The sequence below is a fragment of the Asterias rubens genome, chromosome 2, assembly GCF_902459465.1.
Source record: "Asterias rubens chromosome 2, eAstRub1.3, whole genome shotgun sequence".
Taxonomy (NCBI): domain Eukaryota; kingdom Metazoa; phylum Echinodermata; class Asteroidea; order Forcipulatida; family Asteriidae; genus Asterias; species Asterias rubens.
Window position 1 is genome coordinate 14,711,583 of NC_047063.1, and position 23,931 is coordinate 14,735,513.

General features: G+C 38.4%; 2 protein-coding genes across 2 annotated transcripts; one reads left to right on the forward strand and one right to left on the reverse strand.

Moving 5' to 3' along the window:
• Nucleotides 1–7,992: 7,992 nt before the first annotated feature.
• Nucleotides 7,993–18,496, reverse strand: LOC117307354 (nicotinamide phosphoribosyltransferase-like). Its single transcript, XM_033792083.1, has 10 exons — nt 18,289–18,496; nt 17,193–17,274; nt 16,025–16,255; nt 15,182–15,310; nt 12,797–12,955; nt 11,977–12,107; nt 11,235–11,463; nt 9,871–10,131; nt 9,411–9,533; nt 7,993–8,717 (listed from the first exon to the last, which is right to left on the reverse strand). The coding sequence occupies exons 2-10, from the start codon at nt 17,244–17,246 to the stop codon at nt 8,607–8,609; spliced, it is 1,428 nt and encodes a 475-aa protein (XP_033647974.1). The 5' UTR covers nt 17,247–17,274; nt 18,289–18,496; the 3' UTR covers nt 7,993–8,606.
• A 1,327-nt stretch (nt 18,497–19,823) lies between these two features.
• LOC117307425 (meiosis expressed gene 1 protein homolog) lies at nt 19,824–23,704 on the forward strand. Its single transcript, XM_033792171.1, has 3 exons — nt 19,824–20,042; nt 20,974–21,150; nt 22,072–23,704. The coding sequence occupies exons 2-3, from the start codon at nt 21,007–21,009 to the stop codon at nt 22,198–22,200; spliced, it is 273 nt and encodes a 90-aa protein (XP_033648062.1). The 5' UTR covers nt 19,824–20,042; nt 20,974–21,006; the 3' UTR covers nt 22,201–23,704.
• Nucleotides 23,705–23,931: the final 227 nt, after the last annotated feature.

A 23,931-nucleotide genomic window follows, 5' to 3' on the forward strand; every position in this document is an offset into this window, starting at 1 on the left:
ACATAAACTTTCGCTGGTTGTTTGTTGGTTTATTGAATTGATGGAAACTAGTGGATCTGTACTTTTAAAAAGAGGACAAAAATGTCGATTATACTAAATGTAAGTTAAGCCGATTAAGAAACACAATTTATTCCCCAAACCTACCGACGGGTTTATTTGTTATAAAGTGCTTTGTTTTTGTTTTGCTTATTTGTTTTACTATCGCCAATCGCGCTATATACTTTCCTATAGCAGAACAAATTGACAGAAGTGTAGTGCCAAGGTTCGTTTATCAATTTACTTAAAGTCAGACGAGTAGAAACTTTCTTGTGGATCTCTTAGCCTTTATTTCACTCCAGACTGCAGGAGGTAAGCCTCTTCACCAACTCTACATTTCACTCTACCCTGGCGCTGTCTGTTGCCAAGCAATGCCCCTATAAGTACTTCATCTCTCCGTCTTCTGTTTTGTCGCCTTCTTTTTCTTGTCCAGTTTCTTGGAGTCCAATTGGTTGTTTTGCATGCCCACCTGTTGTCATGCCTCCTTGCTAGCTGGCCTGCCCATCTCCACTTCTTTGATTAAATCGTCTTAATAATATCCTGCGCTCTTGATTTTTTTTCTCGGTCTTCAGTTTTTTCACCCTGTCTTTCTTACTCATCCCATTATTCTGTCCATCTCTGGCACTCTTAATTTTTTTCTTAAGTCGTTCTTGTGGAAATTGGATCATAATAATTGTTGGTGTCAATGTTGGCCTGATTGTGCTGCATAATCTAAAAGTGACAGTGCAGTCATACCCTCTGTTTGACATTACAAGATCGTTAAACGTTTACTTAATTATTGTTAAATTAAAAGGTTCCTCAGCTTGAAAATATATTTTCATCAACATATGTCGTTACTGAACTTCATCTTTGGGAGGGCAAGGCCGTTTTCACTTTGAGAGGGCAAGGCCGTTTTCACTTTGGTAACTTGCGGATAAAGACATGGGACAAGTCTACGCCCAACCGGTCTCATCCACGGCCTCCATTTCTGGTTCGGGCGCTGGCAACGAGCTAATTAGGCCGTGTCCGAAACGTTGACTTCGGCTACAGCTACATCAGCTAGCAGCAAGTTCGATTAAAAAGGGACTATTAGTTGACTACTATTGTTGACCATTGGGCGATTTTGCCTGGTACCAAGGATGTATTTCATGCAAAGGTAACCATGGAACATTGACTAGTGGTTGACAAAATGGTCGCTAATCGAACTTGTCCTTAGATCAGTGCGTCTGTCCACTAAGGAAGAGAAAGTGTTGAAGAATAGGCAGACGAGAGAGTAACCATATCTGTAGCCGAAGTCACCGTTTCTCATAATACCCGGCCTTAATTCCCTTGGCCAATTATGGGTGCCACGTGTTATATAAGTGTGTTAGGCAGACGAGAGAGTAACCATATCTGTAGCCGAAGTCACCGTTTCTCATATATACCCGGCCTTAATTAATTCCCTTGGCCAAGTATGGGTGCCACGTGTTATATAAGTGTGTTCGCAATATTGTTTAACCATTGTTTGGCTTAACTACGCTATGATTCGATCGTTAAGATGTGAACGTTGTGGCGTCAATAAATGAGGCCTGTAATTATCCCACTAGGGGACTACTTTTACTAATAGCTCAGCCAAATGGGTACCGTAGGGCCCAACTTTGACGTGTGTAAACTGTTTGGGTACACTAGCGGGAAACATCTATTTAACAAAAAAAACTGATTGGTTTTTTTTCTTCTTCTTTTTCTTGGTTTTTCTCCACAAATGATGACAAATAAAATTAACGATAAAGATATTGATATTTAAACACATTAATTAGGAATGACATCCTTTGAAGTCATGTAAACACAGTCATCAAAGTCATGTCTAGTCTTTTTCGGGCATATACCTTTCCTTATTTTCTTGCAACCTCGATGACCAATATTGAGCCAAAACTTTCACATAGGCCCTTTTCGAAACCACGGCTTCGACTCAAGATTCAGCTTAGAGGCTAGATTGGCCCCGCGACTGTTTTGAAATTATTTTTAGCGTGCGTTGCGTATCCTCATACGTGCTCGTGGCTTACAGCCTAGCTGAAGCCGAATCCAAAGCTGAATCCGTGGCTTCGAAAGGGGCCATATGCTACTTGATGTTTTGTGCATTATGTTGAGGTACACCAAGTGAAGGATACTGGTCTTCGACAATTACCAAACATGTACCCTGCCTTTAAAGCCATTGGACACTTTCGGTAAACAGTATTGTCCAAGGCCCACACTTCGTGTATCACAACTTATATATAAAATAACAAACCTGTGAAAATTTAGGCTCAATTGGTCATCGGCGCGGAATCGGGAGAAAATAACGAGAAAACCCACCCTTGTTTCCGCACGTTTCGCCGTGTCATGACATGTGTTTAAAAAAAATCCGCAATTCTCGATATCGACAATTGATATTGTTTTAATGTTTTCTGAAAAAAGTAAAGCACTCCATGGTATACAATTTCAAGGGAAGTCTTTCACCATTACCCTCTGTAAACCCTGTAAGTTAGTAAAGTGTCAAATGGCGTTAAGTGCAAATCACTGCTTTAAAGCAGTCTGATGTGCCGTCACGTCAAAACACTTTGTTAAAACTGTGACATTTCATCTAAAATAATGTTATACATCAGGATTGGTAAGGATAACAAAACATTAATGTTCATGTTTTGTCTGAAAGCTTACTGAATTTAGAGTTTAAATAGTCCATATTTCTAGGACCGTTTTTACTGTGAATGTTTTAGCTCTGAAATAAAGTCAGAGGCCTATTTGAAAGAAGAAAAAAAAACGGGAACAGAAAACCTATTAAAAAACACAACATCCGATTTCGACAGTTACAGAGGAAAATGTGGATGCATTTTTTTCTTCAGACTCACACAAAGGCTTTTACAGGTTTGTTACTCATGTTTGTTATGGTTGGTGACACAACAATGCCACTTTTTCGTCAGAACAACCAATCCTGGCGTGTGCCATGGACAGCTGATTCAAAAGTTTCTGATCAGTTTCTGATCAGCAGAGTGTGGGTTCGAGTCCTAGTCGTGATTATAGCAGTTGATGCTTTGTCCTTCGGATGGGACGTAAAGCCATTGGTCCCGTGTGTTGTATAATTCTCGAACCCAGTGTTCTTATCAAAAAGAAAATGGATTCGCCCCGGTGTTCATGGATTGATTGGCAGCATATTGCGCCACAGCACCTCGTAAACCATATATGATAAGGGGTATAGGTCTAATTATACAAACGTAGTCCCGCACACACCTTGCCGGAAAATTGTTTGTTAATGCGCCTCGAGCGTCACCGAGTGACGGATATGCGCGCTTTACAAGAAGCCACTATCACTAGTGCTATCCTGTTTTCTGATGAGCCCTGCTGAGTACGATGGCCGTGATTTACAAAGTCTTAGATCTTTAAATTTAACAACAACCTTGACTCATCGCGCCTGCTTGGATTTCTCCGGACTTACTGGAGCAAAAGTATTTCTTTACGGTCAAATAGCAACTAATCTTAAAGGGGTAGGCTAATCGGTAATCTGGTGTGCTTTAAAAGAGAAAAACATATCATATGTTCTTCAATCGTTTTACTATATAACACGCTTTTGAATTCCATCAAATTTGGAGTTGTGTTCCGTTTTAGAGAGAGCACACACAAAACTATAAAGGGGATTTAAAGTTCCAGGAATTTTGTGAACGTATTTCTGAATGGTCTTAATTGTACGCCAATGTTGCAATCGAAATGAATAATCGGTGATTTGTGGGTCTCATGATATTTCCTTGAATTTTACAGTGTTTCAGACGCAACCATTTATCTGGAGAATAATTTGGTACTGGTTTTATAACGATTTGGGCATTTAGTTTTAAACTTATAATTATTTAATGGGGGATGTGTAAATTCACTACCCCAAGTATATTCCGTTTAAATGTTTGCCCGTGTTTCTACGCATGGTCAAGCTTATCACATGATCTTGGCACATTTTCACAAAGCCATTTACACATTTTCGTTTTCAATAACAAAGTACGACACTCCCTTTAAGTTATTTTGTTTCTGTTCATTAAACTTAATTAGACGCAAACAACAGAGACGGCGTACAGAATAGATCAAGTACCCTTACGTGCTACTCATGGTGTACGGTTAGAGGTACAGTAGGTGAAACTCTATCAAGTCTTGAGAATAATGTGCTTTAAAGGTACATCGTTTAGTTTTGGGAAGAGTTATATTTCAATCCTCTAGTTTTCCATAAACACAATATCACATTTAAAATCTAATTGTGTGCCATGGTTTGTAAAGCTTAAACAAGGAATAGACCTATGGGAGAGTTTGAACTATAGGTGACAGCAGAATTACCAGACAAACTTCCATTGCTTACGTAGTTTGGAGCATGCGCACATTTCCGAGAATAATGGATTTACCTGGTCAGTCTGCTGCCACCTAGCGTCTCAAAGGTCAGATTGAATGTGGGAGGAATAATTATGGTGATGACTACTACTAACAGGCCAATGGTTAAAAGCTTTCTACGGGGTCCATTGTTTACACCCTACCTTATGTAGATTAATTAGGAGGAGCAGTGGTCAGTATAATTCTCGTGGGGTTTCCTGACATTTGGAACTAGTATTTTCCTCTTCGAAGAGTCAGCATATACCGTGGTTTATATATAATAACAAATATTTTTAAAAGTAAGATAGAGTCATGAAATGGAAAACAGAATCTACATAAAAGCACTCAGAGGCTTTATACTGCATTTCAAGGTCTGAGGTCAATGCCTTTAATTGCCATGTTGGTAAATACCATGAACATTTCAGACATTGCAGCCTAGTCCTACGGGAACTGGGCGGGTGTTAGCCATGCAATGGGGGGGGGGGGGGGGGGGGTACACTTACTAAAGGAACATTACAGAATCGGTAAGAAAGAACCCCGTCTAAGACCACAGATTTACACACGGTCTAATGATGATAATAGAACAAAACATCCATTGAATAATTTCTGTCTAACATGTTATAATTGACAAATAAAGAAAACATAATTTCCCGTTTGGAGTTTATCGCTCAGCGAGCATTTTATTCATTTTGTTTTAACCGACGTCATGCAAAATGTGTAATCGTCTGTTCACTATTTTCTCGTGACCCAGATGGCCGATCGATCTCAAACATCTGCAGCTTTGCGTTCATGTATGGATTACATAAAGTGCTTACACTACCAGCAACTGGTTTTTATTTTAGCAAAAAATAATTCTGTATAGTTCCTTTAACTTGGGAACGCAAACAACTACAAGTGGTTCACTCCCCATAAGTGACTGCAGTATGTGATTATTTGTTTCAAACACCTTCACATGAAGAACAACCTGCACAATTTCATACTGAGGTGGCCTTATTGTTTACACAGTCACCTACACCACATGCATTTAACATTAGGAAACTGTCTGTCAGAACATCGGGACATTTTTATAGGAAAATAATACCTACGGAAAAATTGTACATTTATATATTGCCAAGAAAATACAAAAGTTTGGAAAACTAATAAGTACAAGTGAATTTATCATGACAATCAAGTGATATATACACTGGGACTTAATATACATAAAAAAACAAAAAACCATTCACCACAAATATACCCATTAAATGAAAAAAATACCCCCCCCCCCCCAGCCTGGATTTCCTTACTACTTATAATATTCCTATCCTGCTTATTTCCGCTTAGCAGACAGGTGTTAAGCGTTTTTTTCTGCTTAAGCAGCAGCTCTATGAAATTGGGCCCTGATGACATCACAGGTTGTGCGCCATTTTTAAGAAGTTTGGGAGACCATTGTGTCTCTGTTCAACTGTCAGAAATGCAGTATCAAGTAACTGCACTTCTTATGGCCTTGTCACACGAGGCAACTTTTACAGCCAACTTGGAGGCAACCAGCTCAGTGCATGCTACAGGACCACTTTGGTAGCACATGAGTCACTTTCCAAACAATGTCTTAAGATCCCAAAGTAGAAACTTGAACAGTCAAATGTGAATGCCAAGTTCCTTCTTTGAGATTGCCTTGAACTGGTTGCCTATAAATTGGTTGTCTCTATTTCATAGAGCTGCTAAGCAGTAAATATTACTTAACAATCGTCTGCTAAGCAGAAATGAGCAGGATACCAGTCACAAATTGTACATGTGACTTTGCTATTCTGATAAGCATAATTTGGTTGCGATCTGCTTCATTTTGAACTTAAGCAGCTCTATAAAATTGGGCCCCTGGCCTTTAGGTATGCGGTAGAGAAACCATGATGCCATCAGTACAGGGATCTCTTATTTTAAAATCAGTCGGGTAGCCTCACAACCAAGCAAGTCCACTGGACTTGAAATTTCCCCACGAAATACTTTTTTTAGATTTGCTAATTTCTACTTGGGATTTCAAACCACAGCCTCCTACATTTCAGTAAATATAAACACACACAAAAAAGTTCATGGCCTGATATTTCGTCCCTATAGTAGAGTCTTTTTCAAAGAAGTGTAAAGTATACTGTTGTTACATTTGGTACTTTGTGTAGTTTGTGTGCATGGTTGTTGTCATTTAGCCTTCTATACAATAGCAGTTTGCAACAGCTAATTCTATTTTCTCTGGTGAACATAAATGAGAAAGAAAAATACTTAATGGTCTTATCTGTGAAACCAATTTTCCAGTATAGAGAAAAGTTCGAAGACTTCATCATTTGTCTTCTAAAATCATTTTCTTGCACACATGAATAGGCACATGTACACATTGAATACATTCTTATTCATTTTTTTGATTTTTTGTTTACCCAAACACCGATGTGTGTTAGCGCTGTATACTCAGTACCTTCCCAAGTCCTGTGAACAAATATCACAGGCATGTTACTCGGGTGGGATTCAAACCCACGACGTTATCAATTCTAGAGTAGTGTCATACCAACTAGACAGTTTAGACACTGCTCTGGTATGACACTACTCTAGAACTGCAGTGTCATGGGTTCAAATTTCACCAGAGAAATATGTCTGGAATTTTTCCCAAGAACTCGAGAAAGTACTGTGTATACAGTACTCCAACAGCTAGGTATATATTATGGGTAAAAACAAAAAATGAATATTCTTTTCCGATATCTATTAAGAATACGTTCTTGTCGTGACAGTGTTCAGACGAATTTAAACAATGGGTCCTCTATATCTACTATTAAGGTTTTTGTCCACATCCAGGGAGCATTAATTGCTATATACTGTATATATAAATGTTTGCAAATTTGTATTTACAGTGTAAATGCGCTTTTTTAAAACTATGCTTTGTTTTTATAACTGCTTGTGTTTTTCAATCCTTGCCAAAGTGATACAATCATGCACATAAATGGATATGGTAGTATAGAAACCATATATACTTAATAATAAAATAATAATAACCGTATTTATAATGCTCCTTTTGCCAAAGGATACAAAGCGCCAGGTATTATTACTGCAAGGAGTGGGGCGAATTTTGAGATATAAGACCTAATCCTTAAGCACCATGTAACGGCTTACAAGGTGCTGTGGCGCAATATGCTGCCAATCCTGCCAGGAACACCGGGCGAACCCCTTCTCTTTTCGATAAGTGCACTGGGTTCTTTTACATGCGTTTACACAACACATGGGACCAACGGCGTTACGTCCCATCCGAAGTATGAAGCAATGGTTAAGTGTCTTGCTCAAGGAGACAAGTGTCACGGCTGGGGATTCGAACCCACACTCTGCTGATCAGAAACACCAGAGTTTGAATTCGGTGCTCTTAACCGCTCGGCCACGACACTCCCACTAAATAACCTCTACCAGATATTTGTACTGCAAAGAAAAATCAACACGCAACCACAGCCTATTCAACATACACAGGCTTAAAAATGCATGATATTGGGTCCTTGGAACAAAGTAGGACAACTTTATTTATCTTCAAGTACGCTTATCCTCCAATCAGATTCGCAGAATGGAATGGTGATAAAAACCTATATTGCACGGCTAATATCACTACCATGCGTATTGTGTGTTCTATGTCACGCACCAAGTTTGCTTGAAGATAAATACAATATCACACACGCGCTCGTGGATAAACGGAAAATATAGCGCACCTGCATCCCATATCCAACTCTGCCTTGGCCTCGTTGGATATGGGACACAGAAGCACTGTATTTTTCCGTATTCCGCTCGCGCTTGTGTGATAACTTATATTAGTACGTCCATGTATGTATGGTGTAGGCTTCTATAGAATTTTCAGACAATTTTATCAAAGTTTTTCAGATGTTTTCCAAGGACTAAACAAAATCGGATAACAGATTAAACTGGGAATGATACCATGCCAGTTCATGGTAAAAACTCAACAAAATAAAAAGCATAATTATGGGTTTTTAGGCATCGCATGGCGAGGTATCAATATATATAAATGAAAAGCAACGTTCATTGATGAATATTCAATAATAACAATTTATTGACCAAGTAGCTTGAGATTTTTGCAGTAATCTTTCAAAGCCTGCCTAAACCATTGTGTCTGCATAGTTGTTATAATATATTACACATCTTGCCATTTACCCTGCTGTCATATCTACAGTTCATTCATCCTCAATTAGCTGCACAATTCTGTCAATGTTGTTACCGGGGTCGCCTCACTTTTTCGACATTTCCTTGACCAATGGAAGCTCTGCTCGTTGTCTGATGTCGGCTAGGTTGTAGTCAACTAGTAAGGCGCCATTTTTAAACACGGGTATGAGTAGATCCTAGAGAGAGAAGACATGACGACACAAGAATACATAATCTCAAAATCTGGACGTGCGAATATCTTTGAGGGACCATGCAACTTTTGTGCATAATCAAACTTTTCAGGGACAACTTTAGTCCATTGTACATTGCTTTAATGCTTGAGGGAAAGTCACCGTGGTCAAGTGGTTAGACTGCAGGACTTGCAATTCACAAGGTTGTGGGTTCGAATCCCCCAGCTAACCGCTGATTTCACAATGACTAGAATAAATATTGTCGTCTAGTTACTGAATCACAATTTCTTGATTTGTGCAACTCATAATCATAGACGTTAAACCAATGTATATATTAAAGAGATTGGTTGTTGTCAGCTGGTGTTTATATCCCCTTGTGGGAGTTTGCCGAGTTCCCTTGATGGGAAGATCATCTTAACAAACAAACAAACAAACAAACAACCCCACAATCAATCAATCAATCAATGAACAACGCGCCTAAATCAAAGATTGGCTCAATTTATGGAAGGCCTCCTGAAACAAGTAGGCTTTCAGAAGTGTCTTTAAAGAGGGCGTTGGTAATGCAAATAACCATAATAATTTGGGAGGCTAATTATTACAGGATAGAAGGGAGTTTCTGCCCTGGCTAGACACTAAACAATTTAAAGGGCATACACTGTGGGATCGAAGTTGACCTCTACCCTCTGCATGGCTTCTTACCTTGTCTGGATTCCCTTTTCCTTCTTGGACTGTCACAAACTTGTTATTCTGCAGTTCCAGCGTTAAGAGTCCCTTCTTTGACTTTTTCACCAGATCTGTCTTGGGCTCCTTGAATACATCTCGCTGGACACCGAGAATGGAGGGGGGAAAAAAGGAATAGACATTCACGGTTTTTGTAAAAGATTTGTTTAAAGAATTAAACCTCTGACATGTTCATGTGAAGGTTTCTTCACTTGTCTACCTTACACTGTAGGTACACAGTTGTTAAACATTGAGCGCTAAAAATGTAAAGGGTTTTTCAACGTCGTACAAAGAGTGTGCATTCGATTCCTAAAATGGCAGACTATGAGCCGACTGTAGCCACGTGTAACGCCAGTGTAAAGGGTTTAAGAAAGTATTGCATACAAAATTAAAATAGATACTAAGAAACATATACATAAATGGACAAAAATCTACTCACTCGCTCCCCCTTGATGGTGCAAGAGCTACATTTGAATGCGCACTTCTGCGTGTCACGGTTCAATTTCTGCAGGAGAGCGCCCCCACTGCCAAACACGACATTCTCGGCACTCCACTGACCCCGTTTCATACAGCTAAGGATCTTGTCTAGCATCTCTAGGTTGATGCCATCTCCTTGGATGACTCTCAGGTACTTGGGTAACTCCTTGTAGCCTTTGGAGTTGGTGACAGTGCCAAAGGCTTTACCAAGGATGTTCAAAACCTGTTAAGTGAGGCGAAATTTGTCACAAACATTCAGATGAAAATGTTACTTAGTCACACTGATATCTTGCACCACTGAACTGAGATGGTTGATTTGGGTATGTATGAAGGACAGTTAGCAAACAACTGAAATACTTGGGATTTGGTGACAGTACCAAATAATTTACTGTGAATAATAACCTGTCAAATGAGACAAGATTGGTCACAACCATTCTGATACGAATGTAACTTAGTCACACTCTCTTATCATTAAGTGCCACAGTGCACCGTAAATTTCTTGCACGAATGGTCTGAAATTATTGTTTTGGGCGTTTATAAGAACTGTTACCAAATAACTGAAATGTTTTGGAGTTGGTGACAGTATCGAATAACTTACCTAGAATGTTCAAAACCTGCAAAATGAAGCAAGATTTGTCACAAATATTCATAACTTCTACTTCTACTTTAATAATAATAATAATAATAATAATAATAATAATAATAATAATAATAATAATAATAATAATAATAATAATAATAATAATAATAATAATAATAATAATAATAATAATAATAATAATAATAATAATAATAATAATAATAATAAGACTTGTAATGCGCACATACCCACCCTGCTGGGTGTTCAAGGCGCAGTAACTTTGTTACTCGAAATAAAAAAATAAACGTTTACTTTTATTTTCTATTTATCCCCTACAAGTATTTATGCTAACAGTAATACATATTCGTGACCAACAAACTTCTGAACTACAACTCTTTCAAAAATGTCAACATCACTGAGATTAAACAACCTGGAAACATGGATTTGTGTGTGCGCCATGCACCTGCCTTCAGCCAATGACAAGCCTCCCTATAACCCAATTGAGGGCGCTGTTTGACCTTGTGCAAGGGATGTCTATAGACTTGAATGGAAACTTCTGAACTACAAGTCTCTCAAAAAAGTCAACAACATCACTGCGGTTAAACATTGGAAATGGTGAGGTGTGGATGCACCATGCACTGCCATCAGCCAATGACGGGCTTCCTGTGTGGGGGTGCTAAGTGGTCTTGTAGACATAATATGTGAGGCGAGGGGGGGGGGCTCTATAGACTTGAATGAAAATTCACCTTTTCCACAACCTCAGGGGGGTCTCCTGAATCTGGTCGTATGACCAGCACACCATCTCTGTTGCCTCGTTCCACGACCATGTCCTTCAGCTGTTCCCCCCACACTTTCTCGCAAGCATTGTAGATGTCAAAACTGTCCGAGACCACCGCCACAAGTCCCTCTGGGAACTTCTGCAGCATGTTAGCAAAGGCTTCTCGCTCTCCGCTTTTACCCCACGTTGTGATCGTGCTGGTAGAAAATAAACAAGTTGTAAATGCAGCATTATTTTTCAACAATATTAATAACTGCTCAGAATTTAAGAACATACATCACATGTTTTTCTGCTTCACTCTTTCTGCTTAGGAAAACTGTACAATGGGAAGTTCCATAAAGTTTCCAGTCTTTGCTTTCATGCCCACTGAAAATGTCCATTCCATGCGAGTCAGGGACAACTTACACCGTTTGAAGATAATGATAGTAGAAAGCTTCTCTGAAAATATTAGATGCTGAGGTGCTGTAGTTTTTGAGAAATGAGTAAAACAATGTCATGAAAATACGTTTTTACGTGCTTAAATAATTTTCATCTCATGATTAGTGAGACAAAAGTTGTTTTCATTACATTGTTTTACTCATTTCTCAAAAACTTAATCACTATACTACACCAAAACCCAACGGAAAAAATTAAAATGGCCTTGCCATTTCAACATGTTCCAAAATTAAATTCCAGGCCTGATGGGCACGAGGTTCAAAGCTTGTCCTAACCTGTGTTCTGCAGCAGGAATGGAATGTCCAGCCATCGCGCAACCATAGAACTTCCTAGCAAGTACCAGTCCAGCCACAGTATCTGTGCCCATAAAATTCACCATGTGACTGCATCCTCCAATGGCTGCCGTCTAGGAAACCAAAATAAAATCAGTTAAAAAGAAAGTGGCAGGTCGTGGCCAAGCGGAGAAGAGCACCAGACTTGCATTTTGGTGATTTTAAACAGCAGAATGTGTCGGTTCAAGTCCCGGTCATTACATTTTAATGAACCAATTCCCAGGATTATGAGCAACAAGGCATGCTGGGGAAAAATTACTCAGCAAGATCAATCACCCCTGGGAACAAGATTGAATGCATGTGGGGTTCGGTTGATGTCTCGAACAGTGTGTTGTGCTACTAAACAGAAGATTGAAGATTCCAACTGAAAATTGAGCTCAAAGTAATAAAAATGGGAATTTTCACTCTGAACATTCACTTTGCACTCACTTTAAATTGCAGCAACAACCAAACATAGTACTGGGGTCTAAGTTGGTAGGTTCATATTTGGTTAATTTTTGGCTCATGCAAGTTTCAAACTTGCACGTTGTTTGCTTCAGCTCTGAACTTGGACATGGAACTACTTTGAGCTCTACATGGATCAAACTGAAGGTGTTAAATGGCCGTTTAAAACCAATATGACCTGTAGTATTCAAAATGTGGTACTACTGGCCATAAGTTTCTCAAAAGCTAAAGAGAAAAAACCCTGCGCTGTTCAAATGTGAGGCTGGTACTGCTTTTTATGAGCAAAATTTACTCATTAATTTTTTTAATTTTTTATTACCTCAACTGATCCAACTCCCCTGAATCCAAAGTCATGAAGTTTGAATGGTAGGGAGTCTAGGTTGTCTGCCGTCTCACTCAGGTACTTGGCAATAACTTCCTTCTGAGCCCTTGAGTTAGTAGCAACGGTCATAGGGTACCATACCTGCACAAATATAGTCTGAGAGACATAGGGGGGAAAGTTTAGTTTTACCCATACACCAATATACTGATGTGTATTAGGCTTTTAGCACTGTATACTCAGTACATTCCCCGAGTTCTGCAAAAGAATCAAAGGCATATTACTAGGTTGGGATTCATACCCATGACCTTTGCAATTCTAGAGCAGTGTCATACCAACTAGACCACCGCGATTGCCCGAATGCAGTTTGATGTGTGTAAGCACTGTGTACTTTCCCGAGTTCTGTGTCAAAGCTAGTTTATTGACTTAGACTTTGCCAAAGATTCATACACCGACCGACAGCTAAACATCCAGCGAACACACTTGAGCCACGTGACAATAAACATACCCTCCCCGCCCTCCCATTCCCCCACTCAATAGGCCTTTTCACACTGTCAACCTTCGATCCATGTCGAACCTTATCCAGGTAGGGTCCGTGTTGGTTCTGTAAAATTTCAACACTAGCTCTGCAGGAAATCAGCTTTTTGGTTACACTTGTTACTTTCAATCCGGATATTGTCCGACTGTTTCACACTGCAAGGTCTAACAAGGATCTAAGCAGGACGCAGCTACTTTTTATGTACACAGCGCCTTTTTACGCGTTTTTTCTTTACGAGCTGGACATCTATAGTGTGTGCGGATGGCGCCACGCACACTCAACATGAGTAACTCTTAAATTAACCCAGAGCGGTTCACACTACGGCTTTCAATCCGTGTTAGAATCTTCGACATGAATAGAGACTTATCAACCCACCTCCCGGGCAGGGTTGGTTTCGACACGGACAAAGCGCCATATCCGGATCGACACCGTGTTGAAAAGTTGTAGTGTGAAAGGGTCAGTGCACATTATCCGGATCGTATCCGTGTCCAACAGAAACACGGAGCTTTTGTGTGGTGTGAAAAGGCCTAATGTTAACCCCAGCTGGAGTGCAGACCGTGCTGAATCTTTCTCCGGTGACTTTTATTGACAATGTGTCCTACACCTAAACTGCTCACAAAAAGTAAGGAAACTTTTTTCAATCCAGTATATTTGTTATTATTTAATACTCTCTTTGTATATGGTATATATCAATGCAAAGCTGAAATATTCCTCTTTAAAATGATACCACAGTTGCAATGATTACATGTTGCTGGACTTGACCACGTTAATGAGAATGAGACAAAGTCACAAATCAAATGTGCCAAAATTAGCAATGTTGTGTTACTGCGTGAACAATCAAATTGACACTGTAATTCAAACAAGCAAGACAACTTACTGATCTTAATCCACTTTATTGCGACAAGAAGTTTGGTATAGAGCAAGACAACTTACTGATCTTAATACACTTTATTGATACAAAAAGTTCAGTAACAAGTGAAAGATTCGAAGGCGTTAATGACAGCCTGGCACCTTCTTCTCATGCTGCACACAAGTCTTGTGATGCGCTGATGATGAGGGATGGCGTTCCATTCTTTATTAAGGAACCTGGTTAGGTCAGCCACAGTTGATGTGTTGGTGGTTCTGGCGCGGACAGCGAGGCAAAGCTGGTCCCACAGATGTTCCATGGTTTGGACTGTTAGCAGGCCAATCCATCCGGTGCACCCCAAAAATGTTCAGGTAGTCAGTCACTAGTCGGGCTCGATGGGGGCGAGCGTTGTCATCTTGAAAGATGGCATTTGGTCCAAGAGTCTGCAAGTATGGGACTGCATTCGGCTGTAGAATATCGTTTTGCAAATACCCATCAAACAATGTGTTTTTCATGAGATGAGGGTTAATTGTGTCTGATGAGCTCACTGGTGCAAATCTTTGTGTAAACCATTAATGGTTCTGAAAAGCTTGATTGGTTTGATTATTGAGCATTACCTATTGACCATTCACAGACAACGGTAATTTTGGCACATTTGATTTGTGACTTTGCATCATTGTTATTCGTGTAACCAAGTCCAGCAACATTTAATCATTGCAAATGTGGAATTATTTTAAAGAGGAACAGTTCAGCTTTGCATTGATATATACCATATACAAAGAGAGTATTAAATAACAACAAATATACTGGATTGAAAAAAGTTTCCTTACTTTTTGTGAGCAGTTTATTAATCGGCACTACGTTGACAAAAACCAATCTTTGGCCCTACCTTTGTGAAGTATAAAACGTATTTTACAAAGTGTAAATCTCCTAAAAAATATAATTATGTAGAATATGAACTGAACAAAATTCATAAGAAAAGAGCGACATTTCTGCATACCTCAAACCAGTTTGTCAGCCAGGGCACTTTGGGGTCGGTGTTCTCCACGGTGAACAGAACATTCTTGGTCGGCACGACTGTACCTTCAGGAATGGCTTTAATGAGCAGGGGCAGTTTACCTCCGTGTTTCTAAAAAAAAAAATAGGCAAGAAATATATTGAAATTAGTCTTCCAATTGTTTGAAACCTCAACCAGGCAGTCACTATACAGTTGTCATTTGCAACAGGCATCTTTCAAGCCTGAAGTCTTTCTCAGATTCAAGTATATTAGTGAGAAATTACCTCTTTCTCAAAAACTACATTACTTCATAGGGAGTCGTTTCTCACCTAATGTTATATTATCTTCAGGTCTCTTTTGCTCATAACCAAGTACGTTTTTATGCTAACAATTATTTTGAGTAATTACCAATAGTATCCAGTGGCTTTAAAGGGAAGGTACACATTTGGTAATTACTCAAAACAAATATTAACTTAAATCTGACTTGGTAACGAGCATTGGAGAGCTGTTGATAGTATAAAACATTGTGAGAAACGGCTCCGTTTTGAAGTAGCATTGATTTTGAGAAAGAGGTAATTTATCACTAAAATAATAAAAGACTTCTAGCCAGAAGTCTTTTATTCCTATCTGAAAGCACACAAACTTGTCAAGCAAGGGTGTTTTTTCTCTCATCATTTTCTCGCAACTTCGATGACCAATTTAGCTCAAATTTTCACAGGCTTGTTATTTTATGCTTATGTTGGGATACACCAAGTGAGAAGACTGGTCTTTGACAATTACCAAACGTGTACCTTCCCCAATAATCAGCACTAAGATATTGGGCCCCAGGTTTTTAACAAAACGTACCTCAACAATATAGTTCCATCCTTCTTCATTAAAGACGTCGTGGCCAAAGTGAAGTTTGTAAAACTCCTTGGCCTCTGTGATCTTTTCCTTGGTTACCACCTTCCCCTGTAGCCACTTCTTAATGATGTACTGCAAACCAAAGAAAACCGTCTCAGGAAACTTGCCCCCTCGACTTTCAAAATATGAGTACACGTTGGTCGTCCCATCGGGATACTGAAAGTGGTGAGTCACCTGGAAATAAAAATGCAAATCAGGAATGATCAATTTCTGATGTTTTAAGGTAAAAACAGTTTCTGCATTTTTCTCTGAATAATTAAATTAAGTCAAGCTCTTTTTTTATTCTTCTTTTCATGTCTTTTGTAAAGCACTCTGTTCTTATATATAATTTTTTATAAATACAAGAACAGAGTGCTTTACAAACAGAGTGCATTTTGGTTTGCGGTAACACCATCTAGTGTGTATCTGCTTGCCAGGTAGAGTTTGTTCTTAGAGAACTGTCTTGCTTTATTCTACTACCGCAGAGTAGATGTTCAGGGGTTCGGGAGACTTCACAGTTCTGAAAAGAACTATCCTGCTTTTTTAACTATTACCCGGGCGGATGGTATAGAAAATATGCTGGTACTACTACTTTAGCTTTAGCTTATAGGATTGTGATTAACTGTACTACCGCGAAGTAAGTTCTTAAATAACTATGTTCTTGCTACAGAGCTAAACAAATGCTTTGTATCTACATCTCTAGCAGTGCGGATACTGTTCCCAAAATCTATAACTCCAGGTAGTTTTTCAGCCCTTTCCGGCCCACAAACAAGATTTTGTGCATCACAGTGAGTGGCAATCACATTATTTTCTCACAGGACAACATACAAATCCCTTTGTTGTCTTGTCTTGTAAGATTTGCTTTCATGATTTTCTTGCTATGGTTTTTCAATATGATTGTCAACACTGTTGATTCAATAGCAAATCCCCACATATTGAGTCATGGAAGCCATGTGACTGGGATAAGTCAGGACTTGCCCATTGGAGGCCTGTCTGTGTACGATTCCTGCGAACAGACAGTGGCCCTGGCTAACAGAATGGGATATCAAAATCGTCAATATACATCGTTTTTGCTACTTAAATTTGATTATACCATAGAGTCTGTTCCTTGCTCTATGATTATACCATATACCTTATAAGAATCAGTGCATAGCAGTATGTTGTCTACTGCTGAAGGATGTGCCATTTTGAAAGTTTACAAACTCCTTCAAAATCTGGAAAATAAAACAAACCGATCAAACATTTACTAGATTATTTACATACTTGATTAGACCATACTAAGCATCAGGCATGTCAGCTAGCCCACCTTGTTGAGCTGTTAATGGCTCCGCTTTTAACATCGGTCTCATCAATGGGGTGACAATGATGAGACCGATGTTAAAAGCGGAGCCATTAACAGCTCAACAAGGTGGGCTAGCATGTCAGCTAACCCCCCCCCCCCCCCCCCAAGCACGCAATCCCCTTACTCCTAGAACTAAGTATGAGGGTCGCTCCGCTATCGTAGTCGGTAGTGGAGATTATAGAATATGGAACAAACCTCATATAGTTCTAGGAGTACCCCCACCCTCACCTGATAAAATATAATCAATTAATAAAAAATAAATTTGTATTCCAAAAAAGATGACCAGATACTGAGATAGACTCTTTTTTATTTTACAACAATACATAATTTTACTTTTAGCTGAACCTGAAGTTAACTGTTCTTTTCTTTTATTTGTTTATATATTTTTAAAAACAAAATTATTGTTATTAATATTATTGTCACCAAAGAATCATAATTAACCGAACAAATCTTCCATACATTGGATACAGAAACCATGGGGGAAGGAAATACAGAAACATTGCATTTTAAGGGGAATTCCCTCACATTTCCTCGCATTCGCAATGCAGTGTGTGTGACGTGACAGTGTCATCGTGTCGTGAGCTTGCAAAATAATGTGTGTGAGCCTAGACCCAAAATAAAACGTTTGTGTTGAGCCAACTCACCACCACTCGACAAACCTCTCACAATAAAATACGGAAAAGTTTCCGTATGGCGCCACCACTTTTTCATTCGATATGAAATAATAGTATCTAATTTACCTCAATGATATATCCCTTTTTGTAAAAATTAGTGAAAAAGTGGTGGCGCCATACGGAAAGTTATCCTAAAATACACACTTAAATTGGAATGAAAAAATGCTATTAAATACCCTATCTTACAGTAAGTAATGTGGTATAATTCCTACCTTTATCAATGTCACTCGAAGAAATGCACAACAACGGCAAAATTATCAACACAGGTTATGCTAACAAAAACATTAGAACACCGCCCCCAACAAATAGCAACGCGCTTGTTACTCTGAGATCAATGGTTTTATGCGGTACTCCCTTTCATGCACATGTACACAGGCCTACTTGTACATGATAGTTGCCACATGCTTTTTCAAATTCATTGCTAGTCTTTTTCATTCGACATGTGTTATGGGTTCGAGCTAGCGCCTTGAATGAAGGCTATTCAAAGACATGTTCTCGCATGCTGTGTGTGACGTGAGCATTACTCATCAGCCTTCTTGACATGGTGAGGATGAAAAACAATGCAATAGGCCTAATTAAATGTTTATGCGAATTGTCTAGCTCATAAAGCATTTAGAGGTAAATTATAAGGTATGTCAAGAAATCAATTACAGCTGCACAGATCGTCATATTATCCTTTGTTTTACTTGTATGTATTTGTTTTTGACACTGGCCGAATAAATAATAATAATAATAATAATAATAATAATAATAATAATAATAATAATAATAGCGGGGGTCGGTGGAACTTGTAGTTGTAATTCAAGTCAATTCAAGTCTATTTTTGAGACAGTTTATTTTTGAAGAAAAAAAACCTTGTTTTCCCGGCGTGCTCCTATAGGCCGATTCTTGATTGTGATCGGCAAGTATTGAGCGGGACATGAACCAACAACCTCCGAATGAACGTGCCAGCGCTCACTAATATTATTTTTGAAAATGCCTTAACTCGGGTTTGGTATTCACACTCATCATAATATAACAATAATACATAATTAGTTTTTAACATTTAAAAAAATAATTTTGTTGCTTCAATCATGGAGGTAGAATTGCCTTTTTCTTTCGTTTTTTTTTTAAACTGTACTTTCTTATTTTTTTTCTTTGTTCCATTCAAATTGCCCACCACAGGTCTAGCTCCCAGGTTCTCTGGCATTCCTTGTTTTGACTCCGACTCTCAAGCACGTGCGCAATATTATTGGCTGCGCTGCATGCATTCCTCCATCGACGTGATTGCCCACACATCAACAGGGTGTGCACTGCAGTGAGTAGTAGTAGCAGAAATTCAAAAAAGCCGCACAAATTAATTTCATTGCCATACAATCATTGGCTTCTTATATTACATTGTATTGAATGTATCATGTTGCTAATATTTTGAAGTTTCCTTCTTTTTATTGCTCTCCTACTTTTGCCAGGTTTTCTTTATTTACCGGAGCTAGACACATTCAAATACTTTCTTATCATGCTCCTCAATCAATTCCTCATAAATTCCTTTATTTTGTGCTTTTGCAACATTCGCTATTTTCCCAAGCCCATTTCGTGCTGCATTGTCGCAACCATTGCCTTAAGACAATAATTAAATTATTGCAGTATGTGTATACCGCCGCCCGGAGATTTTATCCCCCTAAAACTAACTGTGGGGAATAATAATAGTGGACGAGGATTCAAAAGAGGGCGCTATTAAAATACGAGTTCACCCTTTTCTCGCCAATCGTCGTGTTTTGCGAGACTTGTTCGTGAGAGTTGGCTCGCTAGGCAACTCCCTAAACAATCCAAAACAGTTTAGCTGAGCGGCCTTTTGTTATTCTCTGTTATTTAATGGAACAGCCATAAACAGATTAAAGCTTGCAGAAGGGAACAGCTCAGCTTGATAAGCTTACTGTGGTGAACCATACCGCTCGAAGAGTGCAGATAACCCGATTAAAAATCTTTGGTAAGACGGAAAAAAATAGTGTTTAAAATAAATGAAGTTTTTAAATACTTTGTTTAAAAGTTTTATTACTAAATTTTGCAAAGTGCATAGGCCTACTTCCGGGTACCCTACCCTTGCTCGATAAGTTGAATTGACAGTTGAATTGAATGGTAATTCTTGTCATTCGTGGACATAAATCTTAAAAAGTGAAGCTGCATATTCCTGGCAACAATTCATTTTCAGCCCTTAAACAGCCAAGCTATGAATTTCTACACATAGATTTTAGTTTTAAATTAATGAATTTTTGTATATTATGAATTAGAAAGGCTACTCTACTTACTGTACTTTATGACATTACTTTACTATTATTTAAAATGTTACAAAATATTGTAAAAATAATAAATTGATTTTTAAAATAAAACTCACTGATAAAGTAGTGCATACTTTCTATGGAAAAGTTTCCGTATGGCGCCACCACTTTTTCATTCACAATAAAATAATATAGTATCTAATTTACCTGATTGATATATCCCTTTTTGTAAAAATGAGTGAAAAAGTGGTGGCGCCATACGAAAAGTTATCCCTTTCTATTTTTATTATATTTTAGTATCATTATTAATGCATTTTTAATTCCACTTTTTAGTTAAAAAAAATTGTTTTACTTCTACTACTAGTACTAGACTTTAGTCTTAGTAGGCCTATAGCCCCACTTGTGTGGCCAAGGATAGCTGAATCCTTATTCAGCTATCCTTGGCCACACAAGTGGGGCTAGTCTTAGTAGAGATAAAAACGTTTAAATAAACAGTAAAATATATTAAAATACTTTATTGTTAGGCCTAGTGCTATTTTAAAAATCTTGTGTCTTAATAATAGATTGTGTAATTTTTCTTTTAAATCAATTCTTTCATGTCAATTTTTCATAACATTAGTCATTGATTTCCATTTTTTTTAGGTGTATTTTGTGAAAACCGCCAAACACATAATAATGGAAAGTGTGATTCCAGCTGCTGGTGCTAAGCCAAAGTCTCTCCGCAGACCTAAACATTGGTCAGAGGAAGTCGAGGAAGCCTACAGACTTCAGGTTGCTGGTTATAGAGATGCCATGGAATACAACACAGTCAAAGGAGATGTACGTTAAATTGTGAACATCTTCTATATGTTTGAATAGAATAGACTGATCCAGTAGGCTCCGCCCACGACGCACGTGTGAGCAAGAACACGTGCGGCTCTCCAATGCCTTTCTGCACAACTCTGCCCTGTGCGCCAAGATACCCGCACGCATGTCGGACCTTATTTGTCGAACCTTCGTTGCGTTGTGGTTGGTCAATACGCCATGGGGCGGAGCTTAGTGGATCGGTCTATTTGGTCACAGTTTACATGGCTCTGCTTACCACAAGCAAAGAATCGGCTTTACGGAAGAAGGGAATAGCGCACTTACTTCGAGCGGGTTGGCAGGCATTTTTTGCTTTTGCATACGAACACCACCTTTGTTCACATTCTTTGCTCATGATACAGCTAGCGTAAGAATTCAGCACTTGCCCTGTGAGAGAAGAATGGTGATCCCAAGTGCAGAATGCGGCGGCAAGCAGAGCCATGGAAATGGGCCCAGGGGTCGATTTCACAAAGAGTTAGGACTAGTCCTAACTTAGGACTAATCCTAGGAGATATGAAAAACGTATGGCTAGTCCTAAGTTAGGACGAGTAACTCGTCCTAACTCGAGATAAGACTAGTCTTAACTCTTTGTGAAATCCACCCCAGGTCCCAATTTCAGAAAGATGCTCACTCACTGGCATGCATCTTTTTGTGCTTGTAAAATTGATTAAAGGTGAAGTAAAGAATCGCTCATCTGTTTACTGCAGTGCCAGAACTGCTTTGCTCATGATAAATCAGTATATGAAAAAGAATCTGTAATAAATGATATGCCATAAACATAAACTATAAAGTTAGTCCGTCCCGGAATGTTCTTTAGCATTCTTGGTGATCGGGCATTATTGATAAAATAGGAAAGCACAGAACTAATGTCCACTTTTTCTTCTTCTGCAACAACAGATCCAAAGATGGCCGAAGTCGGGCTACATTAAGAAACTCCAACGCAAAGATGGCAACTACTATTACTACAACAAAGGCCGGGAGTGTGCTGATAAAGATGTTAACAAGATCAAGTTGTACACCTACTAAGTGGAGATAAATGGCTGGCCGTTTACTCATTCACGATATGACATGAACTCTATTTTCACGTGCTATTTAAATTTCCACCTGTTTCATAAAATGGTTTATTACTTTATGTTATGTTATTGGCTTTAGCTTTATTTAGGGTAACTCAAAATGAGTTTTGGGGTGTTTTTGTTGCCGTTTGATTTTGTTCACAGAGTTGAACTTACTATTTTGTTGTTATTGTAAGATAGCTTCATTATAAGGTAACCACAATATATTTGTGAGCTCAGCGATACAAGGAATATTAAGTTGTGGCAACAGAAAAATTTAACCTCAACAAATCACAGTTCTAGTGTCTTTCAGTCACCGTACATCGTACATCAGGTTTTAGCCTTCCTGCCTACTGTCTGACCATTAAATAATATTGTCTTGTGTGGTTTTCACGGCTTTGGCTAACAGTGTCTGTTGGTACTTGAATATGGCTAGTTCAGCCATCACCCAAGTATATCCAATTGCCCTGATTTTAAACAAAAATGTTGATGTACACTTACAGCAAGTTGGAATATGCAAACAAAGAAACTTAAATTGCTGACTGGCGACATTAGAGAATGTGCTTTGTGCATAATTTGCTTGTATTGTTTAGAAATAATTTTGTTCACTAAAACTACATTATTCAACAGATCTAGGTAAAATTTCATTAGTGAATCGGTTGGCCATCATCGTGAAGCATAAAATGACGGACACATACAAAAATATGTTAACTGAAATCTTTTTAATTGAATAACTTGATAATTTGTAAATTTCTTGATGTATTGCTCAAGAAATATTTTTGTTAAATTTCATATGAATTTACGCATTTACGATACCTTGTGGTGGAAATAATTGTACCAGCATATTATTGACCCCTCGAAGACACAGATTGCCCCTCCACAAAATGCGTGTCTACCATTTCCACTATTTTGGTGGTCAATTTTGTGTAAATTGTGACTCCCAAGATGTGTGACGGATAGGCGCATGCAAGCAAACTGTGCTTCACGCTAGGGGCCAATAGGTGAAAATTGTATTTACTATGCTGATAATTGCTTATATTTAGAAATATTTATTAAGAAAGGATTTGGCTGTTGTATAAAACCAGTGGCAACAAATTTGTTCAAAGATTTTCTTAAAATTCACTTAAATATCCATTTATGATATGGATTGATTTCTAAAAAAAAGATTTTAAATTATTTCCCCACATTACTGAACCAATCAGAATGTTCGTTATTTCTTCTGATGACTCTTATTTTTTTACTTGAGAAAAGTAACAAAACTATGGAGTATGAAGCTCTTTAATCTGTATACTTGTACTGTGTTTAACTGTAAGAAATAGGCTAAAGCTGCTTACATTTGTAAATAAAATTAAATGAAGAACTTTTAAGCAAACAAAGATTTGATTATCATTATTCCATTTTGATAGTTTTGGTGTGAAGTTTCAAACAAAACAAATTAAAGGGGATTGGGGGAAAAAAATAAAAATTCTCAGGTATTTGTTAAAAAACTGCTAGGGTTTTTGGGGGTTGAACAAAGAATTGACGAGAGTGGGATTCGAACCAACGACCTCCGGATTAACGTGCTGGCGCTCTACCAACTGAGCTATCTAGCCCTATGTTGGCAGTGTCCCTATTTTGTCAAAATCTTTGTTCGGGGTGCCGGAACTGCTAGGGGTAACAAACAAATGGAAAGAAAGCAATTGTTTTAGTCAAAAATGTACCAACA

Excerpts from the sequence above, each read along its gene's own strand:
- LOC117307354 (XM_033792083.1), bottom strand. The coding sequence starts at position 17,246 with ATGGCACATCCTTCAGCAGTAGACAACATACTGCTATGCACTGATTCT. Across the intron at positions 15,311-16,024 it reads GATGGAACTATATTGTTGAG|AAACACGGAGGTAAACTGCC; the intron begins GTACGTTTTGTT and ends TTTTTTTTTTAG. Across the intron at positions 9,534-9,870 it reads GCACCATCAAGGGGGAGCGA|CGAGATGTATTCAAGGAGCC; the intron begins GTGAGTAGATTT and ends CTCGGTGTCCAG.
- LOC117307425 (XM_033792171.1), top strand. The coding sequence starts at position 21,007 with ATGGAAAGTGTGATTCCAGCTGCTGGTGCTAAGCCAAAGTCTCTCCGC. Across the intron at positions 21,151-22,071 it reads ACAACACAGTCAAAGGAGAT|ATCCAAAGATGGCCGAAGTC; the intron begins GTACGTTAAATT and ends CTGCAACAACAG.